Source organism: Eublepharis macularius, chromosome 4 (assembly GCF_028583425.1).
Source record: "Eublepharis macularius isolate TG4126 chromosome 4, MPM_Emac_v1.0, whole genome shotgun sequence".
NCBI lineage: Eukaryota > Metazoa > Chordata > Lepidosauria > Squamata > Eublepharidae > Eublepharis > Eublepharis macularius.
The window spans coordinates 13,022,108-13,048,677 of NC_072793.1; the positions used below are offsets into that span (position 1 = coordinate 13,022,108).

The 26,570-nt window shown below is 44.3% G+C and overlaps 1 protein-coding gene across 1 annotated transcript in view; it reads right to left on the minus strand.

The window, feature by feature from the left end:
- SMURF2 (SMAD specific E3 ubiquitin protein ligase 2) overlaps positions 1-26,570 on the minus strand; it is a 138,261-nt gene that overhangs the window by 15,528 nt on the left and 96,163 nt on the right. Inside the window, exons 7-13 of the mRNA XM_054976042.1 lie at positions 26,157-26,240; positions 23,940-24,142; positions 20,280-20,364; positions 18,574-18,732; positions 7,463-7,670; positions 6,348-6,451; positions 1,917-2,031 (exon numbers count right to left, since the gene is read on the minus strand). Of these exons, the coding sequence (XP_054832017.1) occupies positions 1,917-2,031; positions 6,348-6,451; positions 7,463-7,670; positions 18,574-18,732; positions 20,280-20,364; positions 23,940-24,142; positions 26,157-26,240 (958 nt within the window). The remainder of the gene's footprint in view (positions 1-1,916; positions 2,032-6,347; positions 6,452-7,462; positions 7,671-18,573; positions 18,733-20,279; positions 20,365-23,939; positions 24,143-26,156; positions 26,241-26,570) is intronic.

Sequence of the window (26,570 nt, forward strand, 5' to 3'; positions counted from 1 at the left end):
CTCGTTCGCACACACTGCTACCGTATCCTTCACCCGGTATGCATGCTTTGCATTTTTGTTACCCAGGTGGAGAACCCAGCATTTAACTAAGTGAAATCGCATCTTATTCAAATCTGCCCGCTTTTTCAGTGTGTTCAGATCTTGTTGAATTCTATCCCTATCTTCAAGGGTGTTTGCTACTCTTCCCAGTTTGGCGTCATCTGCAAGTTTAATGAGTAATCCCTTCACACCCTTGTCCAGACCTTTTATAAAATATTGAAAAGCACTGGGCCCAGAACCGAGCCCTGTAACTCCTCCCTCCAACAGGATGTGATGCCATTGACAACTACTCTTTGGGTGCGGTTATCCAGCCAGTTCCCTATCCATCTAACCATCATAGAGTCCAGTCAACAGTCCACCAGTTTACGTATCAGAACATCATGAGGAACCTTGTCAAAAGCTTTACTTTTCCAACATTGTGTTCCTTGCCCAAACAGAACAAACAAAGCTGTGGTCATCAGTTTGGGACATTTTAACCCTGCGTTGGGTGCATTTTTTAAGTAATACCAAAGGAGAATTCTGGAACAATGACACAGGCTAAGCGTCTCACCACACGAGACAAAATACACTCGAATTACACGGTTAATTCAAGTGTATTAGAGTGTAATTCGAGTGTAATACAAGCGTATTTTGTCTCGTGTGGTTTGACCCTAAGTCACGCTTCTCTCTCTCTCTCTCTCTTTTTAGAATGAACAAAGAACAACAATAAAAAGGCCTTGAATAAAAACAGAAGTGACAAAAAAATTCACTGAGGTTAAGTGATTGCAAGAGCTACAACAGAAGATTCTGCTCTCCATGGTGGCAGAGAGGGAACTGAAGGAGAGGCACTCCCCCACCCCCTTTTTTGGTATGTAAAAAAGGCAGGAAAAAAGATGTGTTCAACTGGGTCAGGGAGCACCTCACTTTCTCTTCAGAGCTACAGAAGTTTTGTTCCATGGCAGGCCTTTGCACATGTGCAGAATCCGTGCGTGACTGCACTGTGATCACGACAATGAACTCAAAGAGACCTCTGATTGGAAAAAAATGACGAGTCTTCATGATGCAATAGACAATTGTTCCATTTCCCTCCTTTTAATCTACACGGCATATAGGTTGGATTCCCACCATCACTCAGGTCCCTGTTCTCTAGCCACCAAAATTTCAACTTGGGGGTTCTTCCCATCCTTCATCAGTTCCCTTTCTACCAACTTATACAAGCTATGCAAAGTAGAAATTTCCCAATCACCAGTACTTCTGACTACTAGCAAGAAAAAGATGGGAAGGTTCCCACACTTGTCTTTTGGGAGACCTGTGGTCAACCTGAATAGCCCAGCTTAGTCTGAGCTCATCAGAACTTGGAAGCTAAACAAGGTCAACTATGGTTAGTGCTTGGATGGGAGACCACCAAGGAAGACAGGGGTTGCTATGTGGAAGAAGGTAATGGCAAACCATCTCTGCTCATCTCTGCCTGGAATGTTCTGTGGATGAGAGCACCATGAGCCAATTGTTACTCAAAAGCACATTCTTCTTCTTCTTCTTATGGCCAAAAAGCACAATGAACTCTACAGCAGGAAAACTCACCCCAAGGAGTTCTTAATGGACGTTGATGAGAAAATTTCTCAGATGGACTGTTAGCTGAAGATTACAAGTGTGTGCATGCAAAAATGTGAGCTCACTTGAAGAACATCCTATATCTAACATTTGACAAGGTACAGAGCAACAATATGATCTTGGAATGTCTGAAAGAAAACTGAATGCAAAGGGAGACATAGGTGGTATTTAAATTCTATCAGTGCTAAACAGGGAGCAGAGCGTCACTGAAGAAATCCAGATTTTACAACATTAAAGAACTGAAAAGGAACTTGATGGCCAGAAAGAATATCCATGCTTCTACATACCGGATTAACAGCAGAATCTGGATTTATCTGTAGCGTATAGATGTCATCACGTGAATACTGGAACAGCCCATAATATGGATTCAGCATTTCATGGGACAGCAAATAGAGCCATTCCCTGAAAAAGCAGCACATTTTAACAATCATATCAAACATTTCTAAATGAAGATATGCAGAAATACTTGTTTTCAACACTCTATGTCTATTTTTAATCGAGAATGAGTACAGAATGTTGACACTTTTGTCTTAAGCATAAGTCTTTCTGAAGTTCTTCCCAGTTGATTTTAAAAAGGCACTTTGTGTACGGGTCTGCCAGGTAACTCTCAAAAAGACTTCACTGCATGAGTTAAAGAACGTCATTGATAAGCTACCAATTTCAGCTCCATCTTTGACAGGAACTGCGTTTTTCTACAGGTATAAAGCATCTATAGGATTCTAAGCGCGGGGTGAATTCCCTAATTCCCAAGGATCCTAGGCATCCTTCCGAAGCACAGGGACACCTTTCTTAAGTATACTGAAGTAAATGGACTTAGAAGAGTATTCCACAGTTTAGGATGGCAGATACATAAAATGAGATTTGTCTGCATTCAAGAGGGGAACTCATATAAATAAGTTTGATAGTTTATTATTGGAATACTGAGAATATTGGTCGCTCTAAATTGGCACCAGAGATATACTGACTTGCTTATTGAGTGTACTTCGTACAAGGTTACAGAATTTAGTTCTTGAAGGAATGAAGGCAATTTATGTTGACAAAATCTGTCTCCCCTGCTCCCTCAAAACTATCCAATTGACAGATGTGATCTGGGAATTCTGTGCTTGGAAGTTAATTCCCAGGCACATTCAGGCCTGATTTGGACTGGGATTGTGGTGTGCAGAAATAAGGGGGCTTAAAGCCCTCCAAATATGAAATGGCCGTAGGTAGCAATTACCCATCAGTATCAAGTTTTCCTAACTGGACAAATAACCCCTTTTCAGGTCTGTTTTGTGGAAATGGCACAGGAGCAGTACTTATGCCCACTGTCCCCATTTCCTGCTATTCCAATCCAATTAGGGCTATGCATGCCTATGAATTAATTTTCAAGCACAAACACTTGTGCCAGACACAACAGACAATAGGCATTACTTTGCTGCACTAAATAATTAAACGGCAGTATGCTGAGATACACTGACAGCATGCATTTCGAAGTGCAAGATACACTTCTTCTAGTGGGCAAATTTTGACAACAATTCATAGAATTTCATAAATGCTGCTGAGATTTACTTCCTTGGCTCAAGACAGCAAAGCCCAGGCTAGCTTATGCCACCTGAAATTAATGACAAAAGGCACTAATGTGCCTAGATCACCGAAATAATCCTGTTCTAGTTTTCTTTTTGAAACACATACAATTAACTGAATTACAAGTATCTGTTTAACTAACATAAGGCTGTGGTATTAGTAGTTTATGCTGGATGTAAGTGAAGATATTATTGAGCTTAAGAACAAAGGAATTCACGCCCCAGAGGCCGTGGATAAGAAAAGAGGTGTTCACTACTGCAGGCGGCCCAATGAAGCATCTCCTGGGGCATGTGAACAGTAATATTGCAATACAAATATGGAAAATTAAAAACCAGCCCTGAACGGCATAATTAAAATGATTTGCGGAAGGTGCTTGAAAAGGTTTCCCTTGGAGATGATAGGAATTTGCCCATTTGTGGGCCTGCTATAGTATCTGGCCACTGAGAAGCAGGATGCTGGCTTAGATGGACCACTGGCCTCATCCAGCAGGAGCTGAGGTTCACGCTATAGAGGTGCAAAGCCTGTGTTCTCCCCCACAGCCCAATGCAATGAAATTTGGAACCCATTAACAGCTTCCGGCATTTGCTGGATATACGGAGGATCGTAAGGCACTGCCTTATACGAAACAAGAGCATCGATTCATTTAGTTCACTATTTTCTTCTCTGACTGGCAGCAGCTCCTCCGGGACTTCAGGCAGAAAAAGGTCTTGTTCAACATATGTTGCCTAGGACTTTTTAATACGTAGTTGGCCAGGAATCTGGGCCATTGTGCATCTCATACATACGCTCTACCACTGAGCCACCGTCTCTCCCGTTGCTGCCAGCTTTTGTCCTTGTCCCAACTGATGTTTCCATCTTTCTCCACTCATTCGTTTTATTTCAGTTCCCCCAGCACCCGCCTAGAACTCTCTTTTCTTTATAGGGACATATGCTAACTATTCCAACCTAGAAAAGTGATACCAGCTTAAGTGCCTTATACTTTTGTTATTTAAAATAAATCACTTAAAATGTTTAATTCGAATAAATAATGAGAAATGCCATTTGTCTTTTCTGTTTCAAGCGAATGTGATTATTACAATAGTTTACCACAAGATGGAGCAAAACTTCAGCTGTCTAAGCTGAGCCATGATTTGACCGTTATCTAGTGGAGGAAAGGGTGAATGTGGCCTCGACTCCCTGGAAAGAGCAGGAGGGGCTTAGCTAAAATGGCTCACTCACAGAGATTCATAGATCCTTCTGGATTCGAAAAATGTTTGGGGGGGAGGAAGGGTTCCAAACATATACTCTTGAGGCTGCGGTGGGAGTTTGGAACGTGAAGCTATTGACAGGATTGCTCTTCTTCAACCTCTCCGACCTTTGCTGCAGAAGCCATGGTGTACCATGGAGCTGGGTGATATAAAGAGGGCTGAAAGATGTCTAGAAAGACACTGGCAGAAATCTCATACTATATCTGATAGAGAATGCTATGGAGCTCACTAGAAGACCTATGAAGCAACAGTGATAGCAGCAAATAAATGTTATTCCTCTGCAACTATTGCATCGGCTAGTTCACAACCATTCCAATTGTTTAAGGTAGCTCAACATTTGCTGATTCCTAAATCTGAACCTTCACTGTCTCAGGAGCAGACGATTAGAAGTTACACCTTTGCAAAGTTTTTACTAATAAAATAACAGGAATACGTTCTGATCTGGATGCCAGCTATAAAATAGGCCCGGCAGAAGAAATGCTTCATACAGCTCCTGGTCTGCTTGTGGACTACTTTGATCCAGTTACAATGATGGATCCTGGATCTGTGAAGGCATGTGCACTGGATCCTTGCCCATCTTGGCAGCTAAAATCATGTAAGGTTCACATAAATGAGCCTTTGCTGCCATTAACATAGGGCGCCTTCCCTTGGCCACTCAAAGAGGGAGTTCCCAACACATTACTTTAAAAACTGCAGCTTAAAAAATCATACCCAAAAAATGATCTGGCCAATTATCACTCACTCTCTAATGTGCCCTTTCTAGGCAATATGATTGGGAGAGTAGTAGCAGACCAATTGGAGGTCTTTTAGATAACTCTCGTGCTCTGGACCATTTTCAGTCTGGTTTCAGGCCAAGCTATGGGATAGAAATGGCTCTGTTAGCTTTAGTTGATGATCTTTGGTCATCTCCCTCTGAATGTACACTAAGGCCACGCTTCTGTGTTGGTCTTCTTGCATCGATCTACAGCCTTTGATACCATGCCATTCTGTTGAGGCGTTTTAGAGGCAGAAAAAGGTATCAGGGGATGTGCCTCGGATTGGTTTAAATTGTTCCTCATGGAACAAACTCAAAGGATTGCTGTTGGAGATCGGCTATCCTTATGCAGGAACTGTATTGTGGGTGCAATTTTATCCCCCTCTACATAAAAGCCTTTAAAAGATCCTAAAACTTGGGGGAGGGGGTCTTTAAAGGACAGTCAGAAGTGGGTTCCTTGCAAATTTGATAGAGTTTACTTGAAAAATGACTGCCCCCAGTGCCCCCTGGATAGTTTTCCCCATACGGAATAACGGCCAGATAAATCTGAGATTCTCTAATTTGTCTAAAATGAACCAGAGAATCTTTCCCAGATTTCAGGAATCCCAGTTTTTTTGAGATCCCTGAAACCTCCATCCAGACTTCCCAGATTTTTTTTGGTACACAGCCCTATCCCTAACCTCTTCAGGCAGGCCATTCCGTAAGGTGGGGGCCACGACAGAAAATGTAAGTGGAAGGCCTTGCTCAGATGGGCAAAGCAGCGGCTGTAGCAGAGCATAAGGGGAGAGGCAGTGCTGCAGGCATGAGGACTAAGGGTACGTAACAGCCAAGAACTTGAACTGGGCCCAGTCACTGATGGGCAGGCGATGAAATGACTTCAGGGTGGGAATAATACGCTTGCTCTGCCTAGCTCCTGAGAATAACCCAATGGTGGGGTGTTCTGCGCCAACTGGAGTCTATGAGTGACTTTGAGGGGAGACCTACACAGAGCGCGTTACAGTAGTTTAGTCTCGATGTTACCATGGTTTGGATCCAGGGGGGCCAGAACAGAGTTCAAGAGCTGGCTACTTGAAATGCTACTAGATCACCACCAACTTGTTCAGGAGACGGAGCTAAGACGTAACGTATTAGTAAGGCATAATTTGGCTATTTACCTGGCAACCCCTCCGTAATCGAGACCTTCTTCCCCACGGAATTTTATCATTAATCTCTTCCACAGGTCTTTAGGCCTCATCTTCATGACTTGCCTGTAAGACTCCTGGAATCACACACACGTTCATTCATGAGTATTGTTATCATCTTTATACAAGTGCTTTCTTCGCTCAAGACCTAAGGAATTGAACTATCCAGCCCTACACCAAGGAACATCTGTACAACAAATACGCAGCTCTGATTAATATCGTTATTTATGTGTTCAATTATACCCCACCTTTCTCCCCAACGGGGACTCAAAGTGGCTTACATCACATGTGCTTCCCTCCATTCTATCCTCACAACAACCCTGTGAGGTGGGTTAGGCCGAGAGCTCCAAATGTATCCAAAGTGCCTGTGACACGCAGAGACAGTCCTTCTCCCAGTATAGCTTTCATAAATGACGTGCTTTCTTGTCAACGTATGAGAAGAGCTGATCTCATGAGAGACCTTTTTAAGTGACGTGTACTGAAGAGTAGCCCTTTATAAACAAGAAACATCATGGCAGATTCTAGTGTGGCATCCACTACCCATGCAGCACGAGGTCCATCCTTCTCCCACCTGATGGGAAACGGTACCTAAATTAAAGTTTTGCTTGCAAAAGAGAGCTCTCTTACTCCCCACATCCCACTGCAGTCCTCTGTGGGCTTCAGCAGGTGGGGGAATGCAAAGAAATGGGGGAACACTCAACCCTCCTCTTTGGGAACAAAAGCAAAAGAGTTTGTACATTCCTGCACTAAAATCCCTAAGGAATCTTAATTTGTTGAGCGCATATTAAAATAAGACTGCCGTATGTTAATTTTATATTTTATCTCGTAATATTTTTAAACGTGTTCGCTGCCTCGGTGGCCCTGTGAGGGCAGAAAGGCAGGGTAGAACCTCTTGCAAGTAAATAAATAAAACACGCACATAAATATTAATTTTAATCATCACATACAGTCACATCTCAAATACGCTGCACCTCACAGTTCTATGTGGCCCTCTTTTCTCTATAGCCCAAAGCAAGAATTAAACCAACGGAAGCCTCCATCCTTCTTCCCGGCATTTATGGTCTACAAAAACTACAGCTTTAAATTACCTCAAAAATTTCTTCCCTGGAGACTTCAATACGACAGTGCCCGGCTTGGGGCTGCTGCTGAGACAGCTCCTGCCTTAGTATCTTGAGCTTCTGCACGAGGTCTCGCTTGTACCTCGGCACAGTCAAACATTCTGCCTCCTCTGGAAGCTGGCAGAGTGATACTACTTGCTGCTGCTGGTGCTGTTGATCTTTGAGTTGGTTCTGCCGGCTGAAAAAGAGGCACAGCTGCTTTGAGTAATTTGAGTCTTACCATTGTTTTCCCTTTCACATAAGATTAATATGCACTGGTACAAAAATTGAGGCAAATGAAAATACCAGTTACTATAGTTACCGAGTCCTCTGCCACTAAAAAATTCCTCACAGAAACTTAAGACACAAACATCTGTAAGTCTTGATAATTTTCAACTCGCTTAATGTTTTTTCTCTGTTAAGCCGATTATAGCACTACACTGACATTAATTGTCCATATTTTATTATCTTTCATGTTAATATTCAGAATTATGGCAGAACACAACACCACTAATCTAAAAGGGGATACCGCATTCTGTTTTAAATGGCATGTCTGAAGAAGAATTAGCTTACAAAAATGTTTGCACAGGCAGTCTGGCAAGGACAGTGTCCCTTGTACCTGGACCAGTCTGGACCACAGGAATGTATGGAACTTGCATATAACCAACTGGCACAGATAAATGAGCATTTTACTAGCTATTCTCAAATATTTCTTAAAGCTAAAAAGAGAATTATCTGGGTTAAAAATTCCCATTTTTTTCTACAGTTACATTGCTGGTAGCTATACAGAATTGGTTTTGGTTACAGTGTTTGCTACTTCCAGTGAATTTTTCCCCGTAAGTTTGAGTTTGCACAAAAAAGTGGCCAATGCGATTTTGATCAAAACAGAAGATGATTTAGTATTTTTAAGTTACATTCTTGTCACACTGTATGTTTGTTTAAGCCTGTATACGTCATCTCAATCAGAACATAATCCAGTGAGACAAATACACATCAAAGATGAGACTAAAGAATAGTCACAAATCATAGAAACCAGTATGCATTATGAATTGCTGTGTGTGTGCAAAAAAGTCAACAAGTAACATTGTTCACAGGAACATACAAAAACACCACACTACAAAATCTACTATGATAATGCTGGAACTACGTGTTACATTTAATATGTGATAGCCATGGGAACCCGTAGCCGTACAGCAGCTGCACGTTCCCCATGGAAACCCAATTCTAAAGTCCACAGGGGCCCACAGAACCATGATGTGGGGGGCAAAAGGGGCTCCAGCCCTCCCCCATGCTGTTGTCCTGACCCCAAAAGGCCCAGGGATGCATCATTTGCCCCACCGGGGGGCTGCATGTCCAATGAATGCCCCTATGGGACACATAAAACCACCTAGGGCTGCTTTGGTGAGAACAATGGCCCTGGAAGGAGGCTGGAGCCCCCCCCCCCACATGTGTTGCAGTCTCAGTATAAATCTGTCAGGCAGGCAAGCCAGGGGAAACCAGTGATTCTTCGGAACCAGGGGAAACCAGTGAGATTCTCTACCTGCAGCATGGCAGCCGGAAGGGACAACAGATCTCCTGTGAACCCAGAGGACCTTTCTCAAGATCCCATGGAACCACTGAGGAGGAGAGGGCGAGAACCCGCCTGAGGCGGATAAGGCAGGCCAACAGTCCTGCCTTATGCGGCTAAACTGAGAGACTGGACGGAAGGAGTGAAGATAGAGCCGGCCTGAACCCCAATCTGGTGGCCAAAGCGATGGTGCAAGATGACCCTCGAACCCTCCTGGGCTGGATCCAACTTGCTTGCGAGATTGAAAATCAGGAGCAAATAGTGAAGTTGCTGAAGTTGCAGCATTAGACCGGTCAGCAGAAAGAATGCTTCAGCATTCCAGGCAATCACTATGTATCAGTGCACTTCTAGAGAGTTGTATCTAAATAAAGACCTTTAACGCATACAAGCGTGCTGGATGAAGTGGAGAGTCTGAGAGAATCCCCTAGACAGGCCTGACAAAATCAGGCCCCCACATCACTTTAGAACAGAGTTCCGATGGAGATCTCACAGCTGGTGTCCTGCTGCAAATCCCCATGGAGATTGTGTGCTAAATATTTTTATTATTTTTTTATTTTATCAAATTTATACCCCATCCTCCCCACAAATGGGCTTCGGGTGGCTAACAGCACATAGAGTTGGTTTTAGTGTTTAAAGCCCTTTAAGGACTGGGACCTGCATACTTCTGGGACCATCTCTCACACTATGACCCCTGCAGATATTAAAACATATCTAAATCCCATAAAAACAATACAAACTGGTACCATAATCAATTCAGGCTATAGTAAATATCTAAAAACCCCGATACACAGCTGCGGCACAGCCCAGGGCAGCCGCCAGCAGAACATGGGCAAACAGGAAGGGGACAATTTGCTGGCTCTCAACCAAAGGCCTAGTGGAACATCTCCATTTTGCAAGCACTGCAGAACAGGTCCCGCAGGGCACGTATCTCAACCGGGAGTGTGTTCCACCAGGCTGGAGCCAGGACCGAAAAGGCCTTGGCCCTGGTTGAGGCCAGACGAATGTCCTGTGGGCAGAGGACCACCAGGAGTGGCTTATCTACAGAGCACAAGGCTCTGCAGGGGACACAGTGGGAGAGATGGTCCCACAAGTATGCAGGTCCCAGTCCTTAAAGGGCTTTAAACACTAAAACCAACACTTTGAACGGGATCCGGAACTGAACTGGAAGCCAGTGCAGCTGGCACAGCACAAGATGGATATGTGCCCGAAATGGCATCCCTGTAAGGACACGTGCCACTGCATTCTGGACCGGTTGTAATTTCCGGGTGAAGCCGAAAGGCAGCCTGGTGTAAAGCGAGTTACAGTAATCCAATCTGGAGGTGACCACCGCATGGATTTCTAAAGCCAAGTTCCAGGGCGAAAGATAGGGCACCAAGTGCCTGACCTACCAAAGATGGGAAAAGGCAGATCTGGCAACAGATGTAACCTGAGCCTCCATAGAAAGCAGGGCATCTAGGAACACACCCAGGCTTTTCACCATTGGTGATGACTGTAACTGCATGCTATCGAGAGTTGGAGCCAGGGCCCCACATCCATCACCCCACAACCCAGGTACAGAACCTCCATCTTCAAAGGATTCTGCTTCAAGCGACTCTGATGTAGGCATTCTGCCACAGCCTCCAGACCCTTAGCCAAGAAATCCGGGGCAGCATCTAACTGGCCATCCATCAATAGAGTTGGGTGTCATCTGCATACTGGTGACACCCCCACCCAAAGCTACAAGCCACCTGGGCAAGGAGGTGCATACAAATGTTGAACATTGTCAGGTAAAGAATCACCCCGACGGACACCACACACCATCTGTTCCCAACCATGGAGAAAGGAGCTCAGCTACCGCAAGGCTGTCCCATGAATCTCCATGGCAGCAAGCCGGTGGTTCAACAGATCATGATCAACCATGTCAAACACGGCTGTAAGATCTAAAGGTACCAGCAGCTGACCAACCCTGATCCAGATGTCACTGCAGATCGTCCATGAGGGCGGCTCGTCTCTGTACCATGCCCAGGAAGCCAGACTGGAATGGATCCAGAACTGAGGACTCACCTAGGAATACTTGTAGCTGTTACGCTACCACCCTCTCAATTATCTTGTCCAGAAACAGAAGATTCAAAATCAGGTTTCTTTAATAAGCAATGCGCCACTGCCTCCTTCAGTGAGTTCGGGAAAATCCCGGAACTCAACGACAGACTGATGAAGTCAGCCATAGGAGCCCGTATCCTGACATCAACAGCTTTCACCAGCTATGATGGTCATGGGTCCAGCGGGTCGTGGGTCAATCAAGGCCCTTACTCTGATGTTCATCCCTCTCCTGGGGTTTAACAAGGTTGGGTCTCACCCTTTGTGGCACTGGGACTTCTGCAACCCACTGGCTGGAGCCCTTCACAGGACTCTACCGTTTCCCGGCAGCGATAGGAGCTCCTCTTCATTGTCTGACGAGAGCTCTTCACTCGCGGTGTCACTTCCTTCCTCTGGTGCCACAGCCACTGCTGCAGCTTCCTTTCTGGAAGTGGGTTGGGGCTGCCCCTTCGAGTGCCTCTCTGGTAGCTTCCTCAGCTTCGGCTTCGTCTCCGGGTAGTTCTTCCCTTCACCTGGACACTCGGTGGCAAAGTGGCCTGCTTCCCCGCATCTCAAGCACAGCCCCTCAAGCATCTCAAGCGCAGCCCCTCAAGCATCTTGTTCTCCAATCTCTCTCGCTCAAGGGAGTGTTGGGTCATGGTCTCCCATGCTCCTGGGGTCGGGCATCTGCCAATCCTTTCTGCTAACCAGTTTGATGCTGCAACTTCAGCAACTTCAGTATTTGCTCCTGATTTTCGATCTTGCAAGCTAGTTGGATCCAGCCCAGGAGGGTTCAAGGCCATCTTGCATCATCACTTTGGCCACCATATCAGGGTTCAGGCCAGCTCTGAAAAACTCTATCTTCACTTCTTCCATCGAGTCTCTCAGTTTATTTGCATACTCTCAGAACTCTGCTGCGTACTCTCAGACCGGATGGTTGCCCTGCGTTATCCGCCTCAGGCGGGTTCTCGCCCTTTCCTCCTTGAGAGGGTCCTCATACTGCTCCTTAAGTGCCTGGAGGAATGCCTCCATGTTCCCCAGTTTTGGGGCTTGCATTGAGTATAAAGTCACATGCCATTTAGCTGTCAAGCCTCCCAGCCAAAACCCTATGTAGCTTTACTTGGCTCAGTTCATCTGGGAAAGTGTGGCCATTCTCTTAGGAACTCCCCCACTTACACCAAGAAATAGCCCAATTCTTTGGGGTCTCTGTCAAAACAGGCTTCAAGTTTACGCTAAGCCAGGGGCGGCAGGTTCCAGTCCTGTGGGACCCTCGCTCCTCCAGAACATGGTCTTGGGCCCCCTGGTAGGACAGGTGGTGCTGAGCCCGCTGGGAGAATCAGTGGTGCTGGGGGGGACAGATGTGACTGAATCTGGAGGCAATCCACCTGGGGCCACCCTTTGGTCGGGCGATCCCACCGGTGCCTCTCCTCCACCTCCGCAAGCCCGCGCGGCTAGGTACAGTTTGCGCAGTCCGTCCATAATTTCCACCACTGTCTGCCTGACCTCCTCCATCTCCTCATGCATCTGCTGTAAGTCAGACACTCCACTCAGATCTCTGGGCTCTCCGTTCTCATCATCCTCACCCACTCCCTGGTCCTCCGTCGTGGTGATGTCTCCCCCTTTACATTCTCGGTTTGGGTCTCCCAAAGAGTTGCCAATCTGAACAGCTTCTCTTCATCCTCCAGGTCCCCTCTTGGATTCTCTCCCCAGCTGAATCGGAACAGGTGCGTTCGGCGCCGTTCCCTCTGGCCCTTCATCCTTCTGTACGAGGGACATATCCATCCTCGAGGCATTATACCCAGCCAGTGCAGGATTCTGGCTCCTCTCTTGGGAATCACCCTGGCCCCACGCTTCGAGCCAGTCCCAAGCTTTGGTGGTTCCGCAGGATCTTGAGAAAGGTCCTCGGGGTTCACAGGAGATCTGTTGTCCCCCTCTTGCTGCAGGTAGGGAACCTCACTGGCTTCCCCTGGTTCCAAAGACTGAAGTGATTCCAGGCAAAATGTCAGGCCTGGCTAGAGGACTCTCTCAGACTCTCCACTTCATCAGACACAGCTGTATAAGCTGAAGGTCTTTATTAGGAATCCATACTGTAAAGCACAGTACAGAGTAATTGCCTGGAATGCCAAAGCCAAGTCTACCCCAAGAGGTCATACCTCCAGTCCCCTCCCCCCAGTCCAAACACGAGTCAGTTGAAGTTGGTGAGAAAGTCCTGAAAGAGATGCAGAGCTGAAATTCCCAAGGTCTGTTCCTACGCCACTCCAGGTGGACTGATAACACCACTCAGCCTAAGCAAAGCGAGATACAGTGAAGGAGGAAGCTACCCCACTACCCATCTTCCCAGTAGCAATACATTTACAAGTTTAGCAGGCAGATCCCCTTGGAGACTCGTATGTGGCAACTCATATCCACCAATTGGTTAAAACATCTTCAATCTGGTGGGTCTAATGCCCCTGATCCTTGCTGATAGTCACTGCTCAACCTTGCAAAGAACAACTGAGGGGAAACTCCAGGAGCATGGCCTCTCCCCCCATGTCTTGGGTTCCCAAAAGCAAAAGAAACAATTAAACAGCGGCTCTGGGATCATGCCCAACAATCAGATAGGGCACAGATACAGAAATATCCAATTATTCTGTAGTATGCTAAATGTTTTCATCCAGCAAATTATCTTAAATCCCACAAGATCTCCAAATATCAGAGAATCTTTACCCTTGCATGCTTCATCGTTCTACCTTCACACCTCCTGGAAGGCAGACTCCATCGTGTCTTATTTCCTCAATGGCTCTACCCATGCCATATAGGGAAAGCAGAGTCTATTGAATATGTTTGCTGTACTGCACATTCTATAAAGACATCCAATCTCAGTATATAGCTCCAATCTTGTCAACTTTACCAAGAAGATCTTTATAAGTTTATGTCTCCCTTCTTCTTGCAGACTCTTCCCAGGAGATAACTAATAAAGTTGCTAAATTTTGCCTTTGGGCACACGTGAGATACGCCCATGTGGCTGAGATACATGAGATATGCATGCGGCTGACTGAGCCTCAATAACCTTACTTATTTGTCGGAGGAAAGTATCATCTCTTTGTCTCCCCCATAATCTGCAATCACTGTTCTGTACTCATCGCACTGTAGGTACCTTCCCTATTTTTACTTTACTTTTATTTCTTATTTTTATTATTGCTGACTTTCTGGAGTTGATCTATATTCTAGATCAAAACTAAATATAGCTAGATAAACCAAATAATTTTAAAAATAATGCAATTATTTATTGTCAGATAAGGAACATTTTAAAATTAAACTCTCCCATAGCAGATATCTGCATGCTCCAAAAATATGAAAGATTTATTGGCTTTCCAGACAAAGGAGCTGTTTAAGGTAATCTGATTTTTCAAAGTAGCTAATTAAATTTCAGAAGATGGTACAAAAAAACTATTCCTAGACAGTCTGAAGATAAGATTTTATAACAACAACAACACCACTCAGAGCAGTTTACAAAGTATGTTATTATCATCCCCACAACAATCACCCTGTGAGGTGGGTGGGGCTGAGAAAGCTCCTAGAAGCTGTGACTGACTTAAGGTCACCCAGCTGGCTTCAAATGGAGGAGTGGGAAATCAAACCCCATTCTCCAGATAAGAGTCTTGCTGCTCTTAACCACTATTCTACCTGCCATAGTTTCTACCTGCTGAAAAGACTTCCAGAAACCTACCACCAATCTACTATCCAGATTTTGTAAATTATCTACTTAATGCTATGCAGATTTTTCCTCAATGATAGCATTTAAAAAGTGTTCCTGTGAGGAAGAATATAATTCCAGGAGATCTAAAATAATTCTGTCTAGACAATAGCGAACTTATTAAAATGTTGTATAGTATCTGCTGCATATGAAAACATGGTAAAAGAGGAGTGGCTGTCAGTCCTTGGCAAGTAAATCCCCAAGTTTGCCACAGCAATCACATAGGTGAATTGGTTGAAGTAACTTTATTAGAGATCTATCAGGTTCAAGGTGCTCAGACAGTGGAATTGGCAGAAGTGACATATTGAGGGAAAGCATGGTTAGTTATAGGTTAATGCCCCGCCCCCAGGTTAGTAGCCCGTTGAAATTCTGGCACGAACGCCAGAGACAAAAAGTATCAGAGTTTAGACTACAATAAGCAACAATAGCAAATTGGGTATGAAATCATCCCTGTTCTCAGGGAAGATACAATTCAGACTAGCTGCATCTGGCCTCAAGGCCATTGGCTGCAGAAGTGGAAGTGTTTAACTTCAAAGCAGAGATAACACACCGAACTTCCAAAAAACAGGCACTGATTGGTACTCAGAACTCTCCATAATGTCAGAGGACCAATAGGCTGCATATAACATACACATGGCATGTACTGCAGGCAGGCATACATGACAGTGGCTATGTGTGTGTATTTAAAGCTTTGGCTCAGACATCTTGAAAAAATGGAATTCTAGAATTCAAATGATGCCTCCTTTTGTTAATGGCTACAAATTTATACTCCCTTCAGTCTATTAAACTGGTTGCATTCAGTAGCACTTAGTATTTCTATATGTCAAACAGTTCTGATAGTCTCAGTTGCCTTCTTGGGAGTTTGCATAGTGGGATCGTAGGTTTCTGTATCCCTGTGCTAATATTTTTAGTTAAAAACACTCTACTGCCAGCTGCATCCTACTCTAACCTTTAGGTTCTATGACAAAAGCAGAAGCTTGCCTCTCAGCATTTCAAAAGGGACCACCATAAGGTGAGCAAAATACTGCAGTCCAGCTAACTCCAAAAGGCCTTTTCTCCAGCATATCTCATTGTCAGTACAGATGTGCACTGTACTGATAAATGAGAGGGCATGCTCTCACAGCCTTTGAGATATAGCTTGAGAGGCTGTGTGTGACCTTCCTGTCCACAGACGCAATGGCTCCCAGACTCACTTGGGGGCCTGATTGCAGGCGATGTGGGAGGCAGGCGGGGAAACGGCATGGCAGCCGCCATGTTGTGGTGGGGGCGGGAAATGACCAGGGGCCAAGGGAGCACGTCGAAGTGCATCTGGCGCAGGCCCCTGGTCTGGAGACTGGGCCCCACCCTCTCAGTAGTTGGCCCGTATTGGCAGGAAAGCAGGGTGTGCCAGGGGCCTGCTTGCCAGGGCCAAGCAAACGGCACGGGCCTTGGTGGCAAGGGCGAGTGGGCTGTGCAAGGGCTCGGTGGCGGCGAGCAGGCACGAGATGAGGAGACAGTGAGACGAGACGGTGACGAGGAGGCTGCTGGGCGAGAGGGCTGCGACTGGGCTGTGAGGCGAGGATGCCGTGAGCGGGCTGCGCGAGGTGGAGGCAGCAAGAGCGAGTGGGCCATGCAAAGCCGTGAAGGCAGCAGCAGCAACATCCACGGCAAGAGGGCCGCACGATGCTTGTTTCCTTTGGGCACGGGCCGGCTGGAGGCAACTTCCCTGGGAGTTGGAGTTGGGGTCGGCGTGCGCTCAATCGTGCCACTATTGCACTTCATTATGTGAGGTGGACATACCACTTTCTATTACACCCTACAGCGCCACACTTTGTCACTGCACTAACTCATAGTACAGTACACAGAATATGTATAAACTGTGGGGTGGGTGAAGCCTGTTGACTACTGCAGTTACCTCAGTTGACACGGCTGGAGTTCTGAGCACTCGCAGGTGGCTGTTAACTGCGTAACAGAGAGTTCCCCAAAAGTGCCTGGGCATATGATGAGCTCCTGGGCAGTGGATAGCCTTCATATTCTTGCGCTCTGAGGCTTGTCAAGTGCCTAGCAGTGGTTTTAGGCCATGTAGGTCTGCCAGAGGGGCTGCATCTTCATGAACAATATTCACTGGCAGTTGGCTATCGTGGAACAGCAATGGTTCTCGCCTGGTGATGCCTGTCTGGCTGGGGTCTGGACGTGTGGTTGTAGGATACTGAGGGGCCCGCTTGGTTGGTTTTGCAGTTCTGGAGCATTGGTGGTGAGCCATTTTGTGGCTCTAGTGGCAGATTGGCATTGGGCACCGATCCATTTGGGGGGAAAATTGGCCCTCAGGCTCAGTTTCCCTATTATGGGGATCCCCATAAGGGGTCTGGGGAGTGAGGAATGGCCTGTACATGCCCAATCTGGGGCTGTCAGTCCGCCTTACTCCCAGGTGGCAGGGGATGTTTCACACAGGGGCGTATACCCACATGGCATTCCACTGGCTGTCATCCCATGGTTCCCCCCCTCAGCAGGGGTCTGAGGGGATCGTGTGGGTCATTGGCTTGGCAGGCGGGTCAGCCGATGCTCAGATCCGTGCTCTATGCGCGCCTTCACTCTCTGAGCTGTAATCTCAATAAAGTTGTGGCTTTCTTTACTTCCAGCACAGTGTCCGTGTGTTTTTTGTCGCCGTTCCCCCTCCCCGCTCTCCTCCCCCACTTAGCACTCGCCTGCAATCTGAAGTGAGATATAACTCACAAAAGCTCATATCCTACCACAAATTTTGTTAGTCTTACTGTTCTTTCCTACTGCTACAGGCAGACTAATATGGCTACCTGTCCTATCCACAGGCTCCCAAAGAGTTCCCTGCATCCCCCACTTCTTTTCTGGGAAACATCCATATGACTTCAGCTTTTATTCCATGTTTTCCCCATTTTACTGTGATGTTTCCCAAACCTCTTTTTGGAATGACCGCAGCCGAAGTGACTTTAGATACTGTCTGCAAGGGAAGGTGGGTTCTTCAGATCCTGCCCACACCCGTGTCATTATCCTTACTTCAGTACCAATAGTGGCCATTTCCCGGCTACATTTTTAAAAAAAATTGTTAACAGCAATATCACTATAATGTTAAAATGGCTTACTACAACAATGGGCTAGTTAAAGAGAAAGATACTGACTGCACATTTCTCCTAACTCTGCAATCAAAAGTGAGAGATGTTTTAAAAAGCAAAACTTTGAATTATTGCATTGCTGCAACATATAATTATAGTTTTAACACTGTACTGCTATATCTATTACTAACTCTTAAAAATTCACTTTAAAAAGCCTTTTGATGAAGTGCGGGAAGAAATGGCAGCCATGGAAGAATGAGGCAAGGAAAGAGCAGGGAAAACGTATGTGTGGGGCTACTCCACCGCCACTGCCCATGGCTCTGCATTTGCAGCAGCGACAAGAGCTATATAGAGAATCGTCTCCATGTAAGCAGCCCAGCATGGGCATTTTAGAGTATGTATAAACACCTACTATCTACCGGCTTAAAACATTAGCAACATCCCAATACTCTTCTGCATGATCCTGCTAACCTTTCATGCATGTTTTCTGTTTTATATTTCTTCTCCATAGCTCTGCAGAACCTTTTATCCCAATGTTAATAGATTTTAAAAATTCAAAGTTACCAGAAAGGAATTACTTAGCACAAAAAGGAAGAGTCTACTTATTGTGCCTCCCCAGAGAACCACTTTAGTGTTCCAAATGTTAATCAGTACCGTGCAAGTGACATCATGTACTTACTTTAGAACCAGGTGTAAGTTAGCTGATAGCCGTGGATCTGTGAACTGCGTTGTTCTGTTGTTATGGTCTACAAAATAAACTCTGCCTGTAGCTGTATTTCGGATCTCCCATCCAGGAGGCAAAGGACCAAGCTCTTCACAATTGATGTTGCTAAGATCCCTGCAAAAACAAATATAAAAGGAATAATACCTTAGCATTTGGCCTCTGAGCCAAACAAGCATAAATGTAACATAACAATTCCATGAAGCCTGAGAGTATGTATTGTTTCAGAAACTTGATCTGTTCAGCTGGAATCTCTACTCCTAAGAACAAGCCCACCAAAGTAAAATACACAGAATCACTCCACTGCACATGCCTTGGAAAAGCTGTTGTCATATAACATACTGTTTTTTCTTTTTACAAAATAACTTTACCAGTAATTACCATAATATGGATTTAAAACAAAAATAAAATCCTTTGCCAATATTGCCAACAGGAGTTACGTATTAGGAATAGTTTTGACAAATATTCTTAAAAGATAATAAGGATACATCTGAACCAAATTTTTTTAAACGTTCAACAAAACCACATTTGTAAATACTTCTGTTTCGCCTGAAAATTTATATATGTAATGCCATAGACAATTTTTAGCAAACGCGAGAAGACTAACCACCAGATGCAATAAAAATTCATAATCACATAGAAAAGCTCAAGTTGCCATAGGAACACATCACTGGCAAGTAATGTATCTTTGTCAAGAAATAAAGTCACTAAAAATGGCAAGCCCCGGTTGGAATTCAATGAGCTCAGCACTTTAAGACTGAAATACTGATGTACTATATTTAAAACACACACACTTCCATTAATGCCTACCACATCCAGTAGCAGAAAGCGAATTAGTTTTAAGTACAGGGCTTTTTTTCAGCAGGAACACGGGGAACGGAGTTCCGGAACCTCTTGAAAATGGTCACATGGCTGGTGGCCCCGCCCCCCGATCTCCAGACAAAGGGGAGTTTAGAGTGCTCCTCTCTTTCTGGAGATCGGGGGGGTGGGGCCACCAGCCATGTGACCATTTTCTCCGAGGGCAACCCACTGACTTCCACCACCTCTTTCCCCAGAAAAAAAGCCCTGTTTAAGTATATAAGTACAGGTTGATGCACTGGAATAACTCTCCATTCACATGTTAAGGAATATATATTATTTTTCAATGAGCATTTTAGCCAACAGGCAATGCTGTGTACATTTTGTACTCAACAAGTATCAAAATTCGGTGCCAAGGAAACTAGGATTTCAGGCCAAGCTGAATTCCAAGACCTGCAGATAAAATATACACATTTGCACATGTTTGCATAATTCGTGCTGTTTAAAACTTTGCTAATCACGGAGAGGCCAAGAAAGCTATACAAGGGACTGAAGCCTCACTCTTGATCACTGAAAAAAAATCTCACTTCCAGGCTTCTGCGAATTAAGACTCGACAAGCAACATGTTGCCATCACTATTTAAAGTATTTTTGTCCAAAGCTAGAGAGGCTGCAAACTTGGTCTTTAAAAAAAAAAAGCCAGCAAAGATGCTGAATTCTGCAACGATAACAAATTCTGCACATGCACAGAATCACAAAATGCACACAGTCTTTGCCAACAGGCCAGAACCTGCTGTTCTTTAAGACTGAGATGTAGAATATCAACATGCAATCTGTAAAGAAGCTTTGCTTAAATTATTCTCTTACCTAGGTACCCGTGGATCATGCCACGTGCTCACACCAGTCTGAGTATGTAAGAAATACACCTGCCCTTGTTGAGTTGTCCTTTGTTCTGTTCATCAAGAAATACCATGAAAACAAATAAGAGCTCTCAAAAATACTCAAGGAAAACAAAAAAAAAACCCATGTGAAATGTTCATATATTAGAAACAAACGTACCAGAGAAGTGAAAGACTATCTGTGGAGCTCCCTTGCCCTAGAACTTTGTCCAAGCCCTCAATGTTCTCCAAAACAGTTATTAAGACATCTGTTAAAGTTTAAAGCAAGGCTAACCAGGTGGTTTATCCAGCTTTAATAGAACATTTTTTCCAACTACTTTAATACGTATACCACAATTTAAACTGTTAAGTGGCTATACATCCAAATCCCTGAACATCAGGGCAGGAGTAAAACTGAAACAAACAAGTACAATAGCAAGAAAGTGGTAGGTGTACCAGGGCTTTTTTTCAGCAGAAACACAGTGGAACGGAGTTCCAATGGTCACATGGCTGGTGGCCCCGCCCCCTGATCTCCAGACAGAGGGGAGTTGAGATTGCCCTCCGCGCCGCTCAATCTAAACTTCCCTCTGTCTGGAGATCAGGGGGCGGGGCCACCAGCCATGTAACCATTTTCTCCGAGGGCAACCCACTGAGTTCCACCACCTCTTTTCCCAGAAAAAAAGCCCTGATGTGCACCAATGCAAACTTCATATCTGAAAGCACATCAAACCAACGGGCTATAAATCATTGCCACAGCATTTTACTGTTCATTTTATTATTATTCTAATACGGATGTCGAAGTATTTTGAAATATTGCTATGTTTTGCATAATCTGAAAGACCCGCCACAATGTTTTTAGAACTAAGGCTACATTCAGGCATTACGAACAGTGGTTTGTTCATGACGGGCACCAACCTGGCTTGCTATTCTGCTCACACTCCTCCTCTCTTCACCAAAAAAAACTCAAAACACAAACTCTTCATCCTCTCTTTGTGCATCAGCAAAGGAGTATGCAAGTATGACAGCAAGGCTATCATTAACAGTCCTGATGGCTCAGGACAGTCAGATGTGTACAAAATGCACATAAAGTTTTCTTGGATTTTTTTTAAAGAATTCTGCATACAAATGAAATGGTGTTATGAAAGCAATCTGAACATTCCTATCATACAAAGTATTACTTTGTATTTTAGGATCTGACTATCTGAACCTCAAGAACCCCACTCATTATTAAAGGAGCTTTTAAAAGCGTTGCCTGAAAGCCATGATTCCACTCAGTTTCCCTGCTCCCCTCTTATGCACAAATCTCAATCCCTGCCCCATAACCCTTATCGCTGCCTGGAGCCATATGCATTTATTGGCTGTTCTAATGCGTTATTTTGCCCAAATCAAAAATATGTTTCACCGACATCTCCTCTTAGATGTTTTTGTGACCAAGTGTCCCTTTTTTCCCCTCTTACTTTCACAAAATCTCATATAAGAATCTCTCTTCTCTCCTTTGATCCTTTTATAGAGAGATGTAGCCATGGTGATTGTTAAACACATCCCTTTTGTTATCTATGAAGCTATATCATATTACTCAAGTCTTGGCCCATCTACACTGGCTTCCAATTTGTTTCCAGATGCTGGTGTTGGCCTTTAAGCCCCTATACAGCTTGGGATCAGCATACGTGAAGGACTGCAGACTCCCACATAAGCCTGCTTGACTGCTACAGCCATCTTTTAAGGCCTTGCTCCAGGTGCCCCCATCTTATTAAACTAGGCAGGTAGCAACCCAAGAAAGAGGGCTCCAAAACTATGTAACTCTCTACAGATATTTGTTTGTCCCTTTCTGTCATTGACTTTGACCAGTTGGTGAAGATCTTGGTTCATCTGGTATTCCTTCAATGATCCCTCCATCTTTTAATTACAGTTTTTCGTGCTTTTACACACGTATTTTAGTTATAGTGTTTATTGTTTTTATGATCACTTTTATGTTTGTTTTAACTGCTAGTTACTCTGATGGGGTAGAAAGGTGGAGTACAGATTCTGCAAACAAACAAACAAACATTCTAATTCTGATCCTTCCCTCTCTGCAAGACAATATAAAAAACCCTGAAGCCACAACTACCACTGGCCTCATCTTGAAAGTTAATCCCACACATACCAACAGGCTTTTGCATATGGCTCACCATTCCAGACTGGTTTGGGACACCACACTCAATGACCTTAACTAGCAGAGGTCATGCAGAATGCTAGACAGAAGGACTGTCCGTTCTGGAAGAGGGACATTTTAAACTTCTCCTTTCATTCTCTTTCCCCCAGAGTGATTAAATCTGACAATGCTGATAGCATTGACCATAAATATATAGCAATACACACAAAGGGTGTTGGGCACAAAAGGCTGCCTAGATCACCTATGTTGTGCACATGATTTAAGTAAACTATGGTTAGACAATTTCATCATTCTTTTTTGCACACAGTTCTAGACTCAAGGCTTAAGAGTTTAAATTCTAAGACAGTGTATTTAAAAATATATATGACAGATGTAACACTCAAATGTAGGTAGCGCCAGTATTTAGCATTAGATGGAGTTTACCACCAATTTTAGTTGCATTCCCAAGCAACCTGACTCTGCGAAGACCAGGTCTCAGGGCATCGAGGGCCTCTATTGGCCTTATACCATCTGCAGCCCTTGAACTCTCCCTTCAAAGTTCTTTTCCAATTTCCCTTACAGTACTCATTGACTATTAGTCTCGTGCCAGTATTTAGCCTTACATAGATTTTGCCAATATAGGTAGCATTTAAATCACTAAATGGTAGATGGAGGCAGAGCTGAAACAGCAAGCTGAGAACAAGCCACTGGACTCTGGTCTGGGCAAGTGTGGCAGATAAGTTAGGATAGACAGTGGGTGCTGTAAACTCCTTCTGAAGTCTCCCCTTCATTCTCCTGCCCCTCTCCTCCCCACATTTCTATATAATTAAGGGGGCAGCACCCATGTTATAAGACCATTATACATAGACCAGTTCTTTCACATTATGGTTTCAGGCCCAGCTACAGAGCTATAGTGTATAGCCGCAGCGCTGGACTGGGACTGAGGGGAATGGTGTTCCAATCTCCATTCTGCCATGGAGCTCGCTGGGTGAACTTGAGTCAGTCACTCTCTCTCAATTCTTACCTAGTTGTTGAGAATAAATCCATATATCCCATTCTGAGCTCCCTGAAGGAAGGATGAGGTAAAAATGTAACAGCTGTAGATTTCCTCAAGCAGTGCCTGAGAGAAGTCGCAACCAGTTGCCAACTACACAACCAGCGCTGCCATAACATACTGCACGGTATGATTGTTGCAGGCACCCACTGGATAACAAGTAACATGTTCCCCACTCAGACTTAAAAACAATTTTAGACACGTTTCAAGTTATTCCAAGTACATGAAAGGAGAAGCGCTTGTATTTTGCTTCAAATATACACACACAATAACAAGGCTACCTTTTCATTTCAATAATAACCCTCCCCTCAAACTCACCCCTAAAATTCCACCAGAGAATTTTACCCTATTTCATTTTTCCTTAACACGGTTTCACCCGTCTGCACATCGGTCTTCAGAAATCATCATCAGTACAATTTTGCTTTGCAAAAAGCAGATAGTTACGCAATTGTGAAAATGCATACCATATCCTTCAGGTAAATCTGGAGGGGTATGTAGATGGGTCCTGCTCATATAATTCCTGTGCCTTTGAGACCTCACTCTTCTCTCTGCTAGCCTGGGATCAGAGGACTGTCCACACGTGGCACCATTTATGGCTGTAATGGGAGTGTTCTCATCCACAAAGCAACTCAGAGGTCGACCTGGACTGGAATATTCTGATGCTGGCCTGTAGAAAAAATAACATGCTTTTTTCCTATGTAAAAAGAAAATGGTTCCTAAGGGTGTGGACAATTTTAACTGAATGTTATGAATTATTGGTATAGTATACATGCTAACAATTTGGTAAACTACGCCAGTTTAGTGTAGTGGTTAAGAGTGCGGGACTCTAATCTGGAGAACTGGGTTTGATTCCTCACTCCTCCACTTGAAGCCAGCTAGGTGACCTTGGGTCGGTCACAGCTTCTAGCTCTCTCAGCCCCATCCACCTCACAGGGTGTTTTGTTGTGGGGATAATAATAACATACTTTGTAAACTGCTCTGAGTGGGCATTAAGTCCTGAAGGGCAGTATATAAATCTAATGTTGTTGTTGTTGTTGTTAAATGTTATTTAAGAACACGGTGACAATACCAAGATTGCAAATGTGGCCACAAAATACTATTTTGCATAGAATTGTTTTCCACTGCCCCAGAAGGTCGGACCAGAACCAACAGGTTGAAATTAAATCAAAAGAGTTTTTGGCTAAACATTAGGAAGAATGTCCTGACAGTTAGAGCAATCTCTCAGTGGAACAGGCTTTCTTGGGAGGTGGTGGGCTGTCCTTCTTTGGAGGTTTTTAAGCAGAGGCTAGATGGCCATCTGACAGCAATGCTGATTCTGTGAACATCAGCAGATCATGAGAGGGAGGGCAGGAAAGGTTACATCAGTGCTTAGTTCTCGGGGCCCCTTCTTACATGCCCAGGGTAATGCTGATCACCACCTTGGGGTAAGGTACCAATTTTCCCTAGGCCAGTTTGGCTAGGGATCCTGATAGTGTTTTCCCATCTTCTGGGCATGAAGCAGGGGTCACTGGGATGTGAGGAGGGGAAGTAGTTGTGAATTTCCTGCATTGTGCAGGACTAGATGACCCTAGAAGTCCCTTCCAACCCTATGATTTTATGATCTCCTGTTTCTATACTACCAATGGAACAAAGAGCCTGACTACCCCTGTGGTTCCTATTTGTCTCTTTATCTTGTTGAATTTACTAATAATCTAATATCTAACACACAAAACTCAACAGAAACAGTGGTCTCAGGCATGCGATCACCAATATACATATTGACTGTCACTGCAATATGACATCGTGGCACAGCGGCAAGCAAAAGTGCCAGTCCTACCCTACAGTCTCTCTTTCATGTTAATGCATCCATTTCCATGATCAGCTTTATGCTGATAAAAGTTATACATAAGTGCAATTTAAGTCAATAAATATAGTGAACATAATACTTCCATCCTGTTTTTACAGTTTTCATATCTATTCAAACAGTGAGCTCCTACCACCAAACATCTTAAGAGGTGTGGGTGCTTAGAACCATTCACTGATGGATAGTTTCAGCTGGGTAGCCATGCTGGTCTAAATCAGAAGAGCAAGGTTAGAGTCTAGTAGCACCTTAAAGACCAACTCACTTTCCAAGGTATGAGCTTTTGAGAATCAGAGCACCCTTCATCAGATACGAGGAGTGGGAAAAGGGATCCTTATAAATCTAGGCAGAGGATGGAATGGGTACTCTAAATTAGAACGTTAGGAAGCTAGCATAATACATGTTGTCATTAGCTTGACAAAGCCTGGGGGTGAAGTGCAGAAAATTAGTCTCTCTAATGCGAGGAAAATCCTATGTCCTGATTCAACCCTAGGGAATCCATTGTTCCAAATTTGCAAATAAACTCAATTTCAGCAGTCTCAGGTTGTAGTTTTCCTGTGAAGTTTTTCTGCTTGAGAACTGCTACTCTTGTCAGAAATGGAATGTCCTGGCAGACAGAAATGTTCTCCCGCTGGTTTTTGAATGTTGTGATTTTTTATGTCAGATTTATGTCCATTCATTCTTTAGCAAAGGGACTGACCTGTTTGTCCTTTACAGATGCTAATTTTCAGCTCTTCGCACCCAGGATCTATCAAGTTAATTACAACATGTATTATGCTAGCCACTTGACACTATAACGTGCTGACAGAATAATACATAAGTGTTCTCAAGAGATTCTTACCGTGTTGGTCGCTCCCACTGTGTTGTTCGTGTAATGTGATTTAAATACTGAATCCTTCCAGAGGCTGTCCTCCTTTCTTCCCAACTAGATAGCAACAAAGAAACATTAATTTTCTACAACCATTGCATCAGCTAAATCATGTCATCCCAACTGTTTAAAGTACCTTGACATCTTTTGACCCCTAAATCTGAACTGTTTCAAGAACAGACAATTAGCTGTGACACCTTTCGAAGATTTTTGCTGATAAAATAGCTCAAATACAGTCTGATCTGATTGCCATCTGTAATATAAATGAGCCAGAAGCAATGCTTAACAGTAGAGATGGGCACAAATCAAATTATGACTCAAAATTCGTGACGAATCAGCCGATTCGTTCCACAGAGAAAACGCATTTCATGGGTGATGCATTTTCCA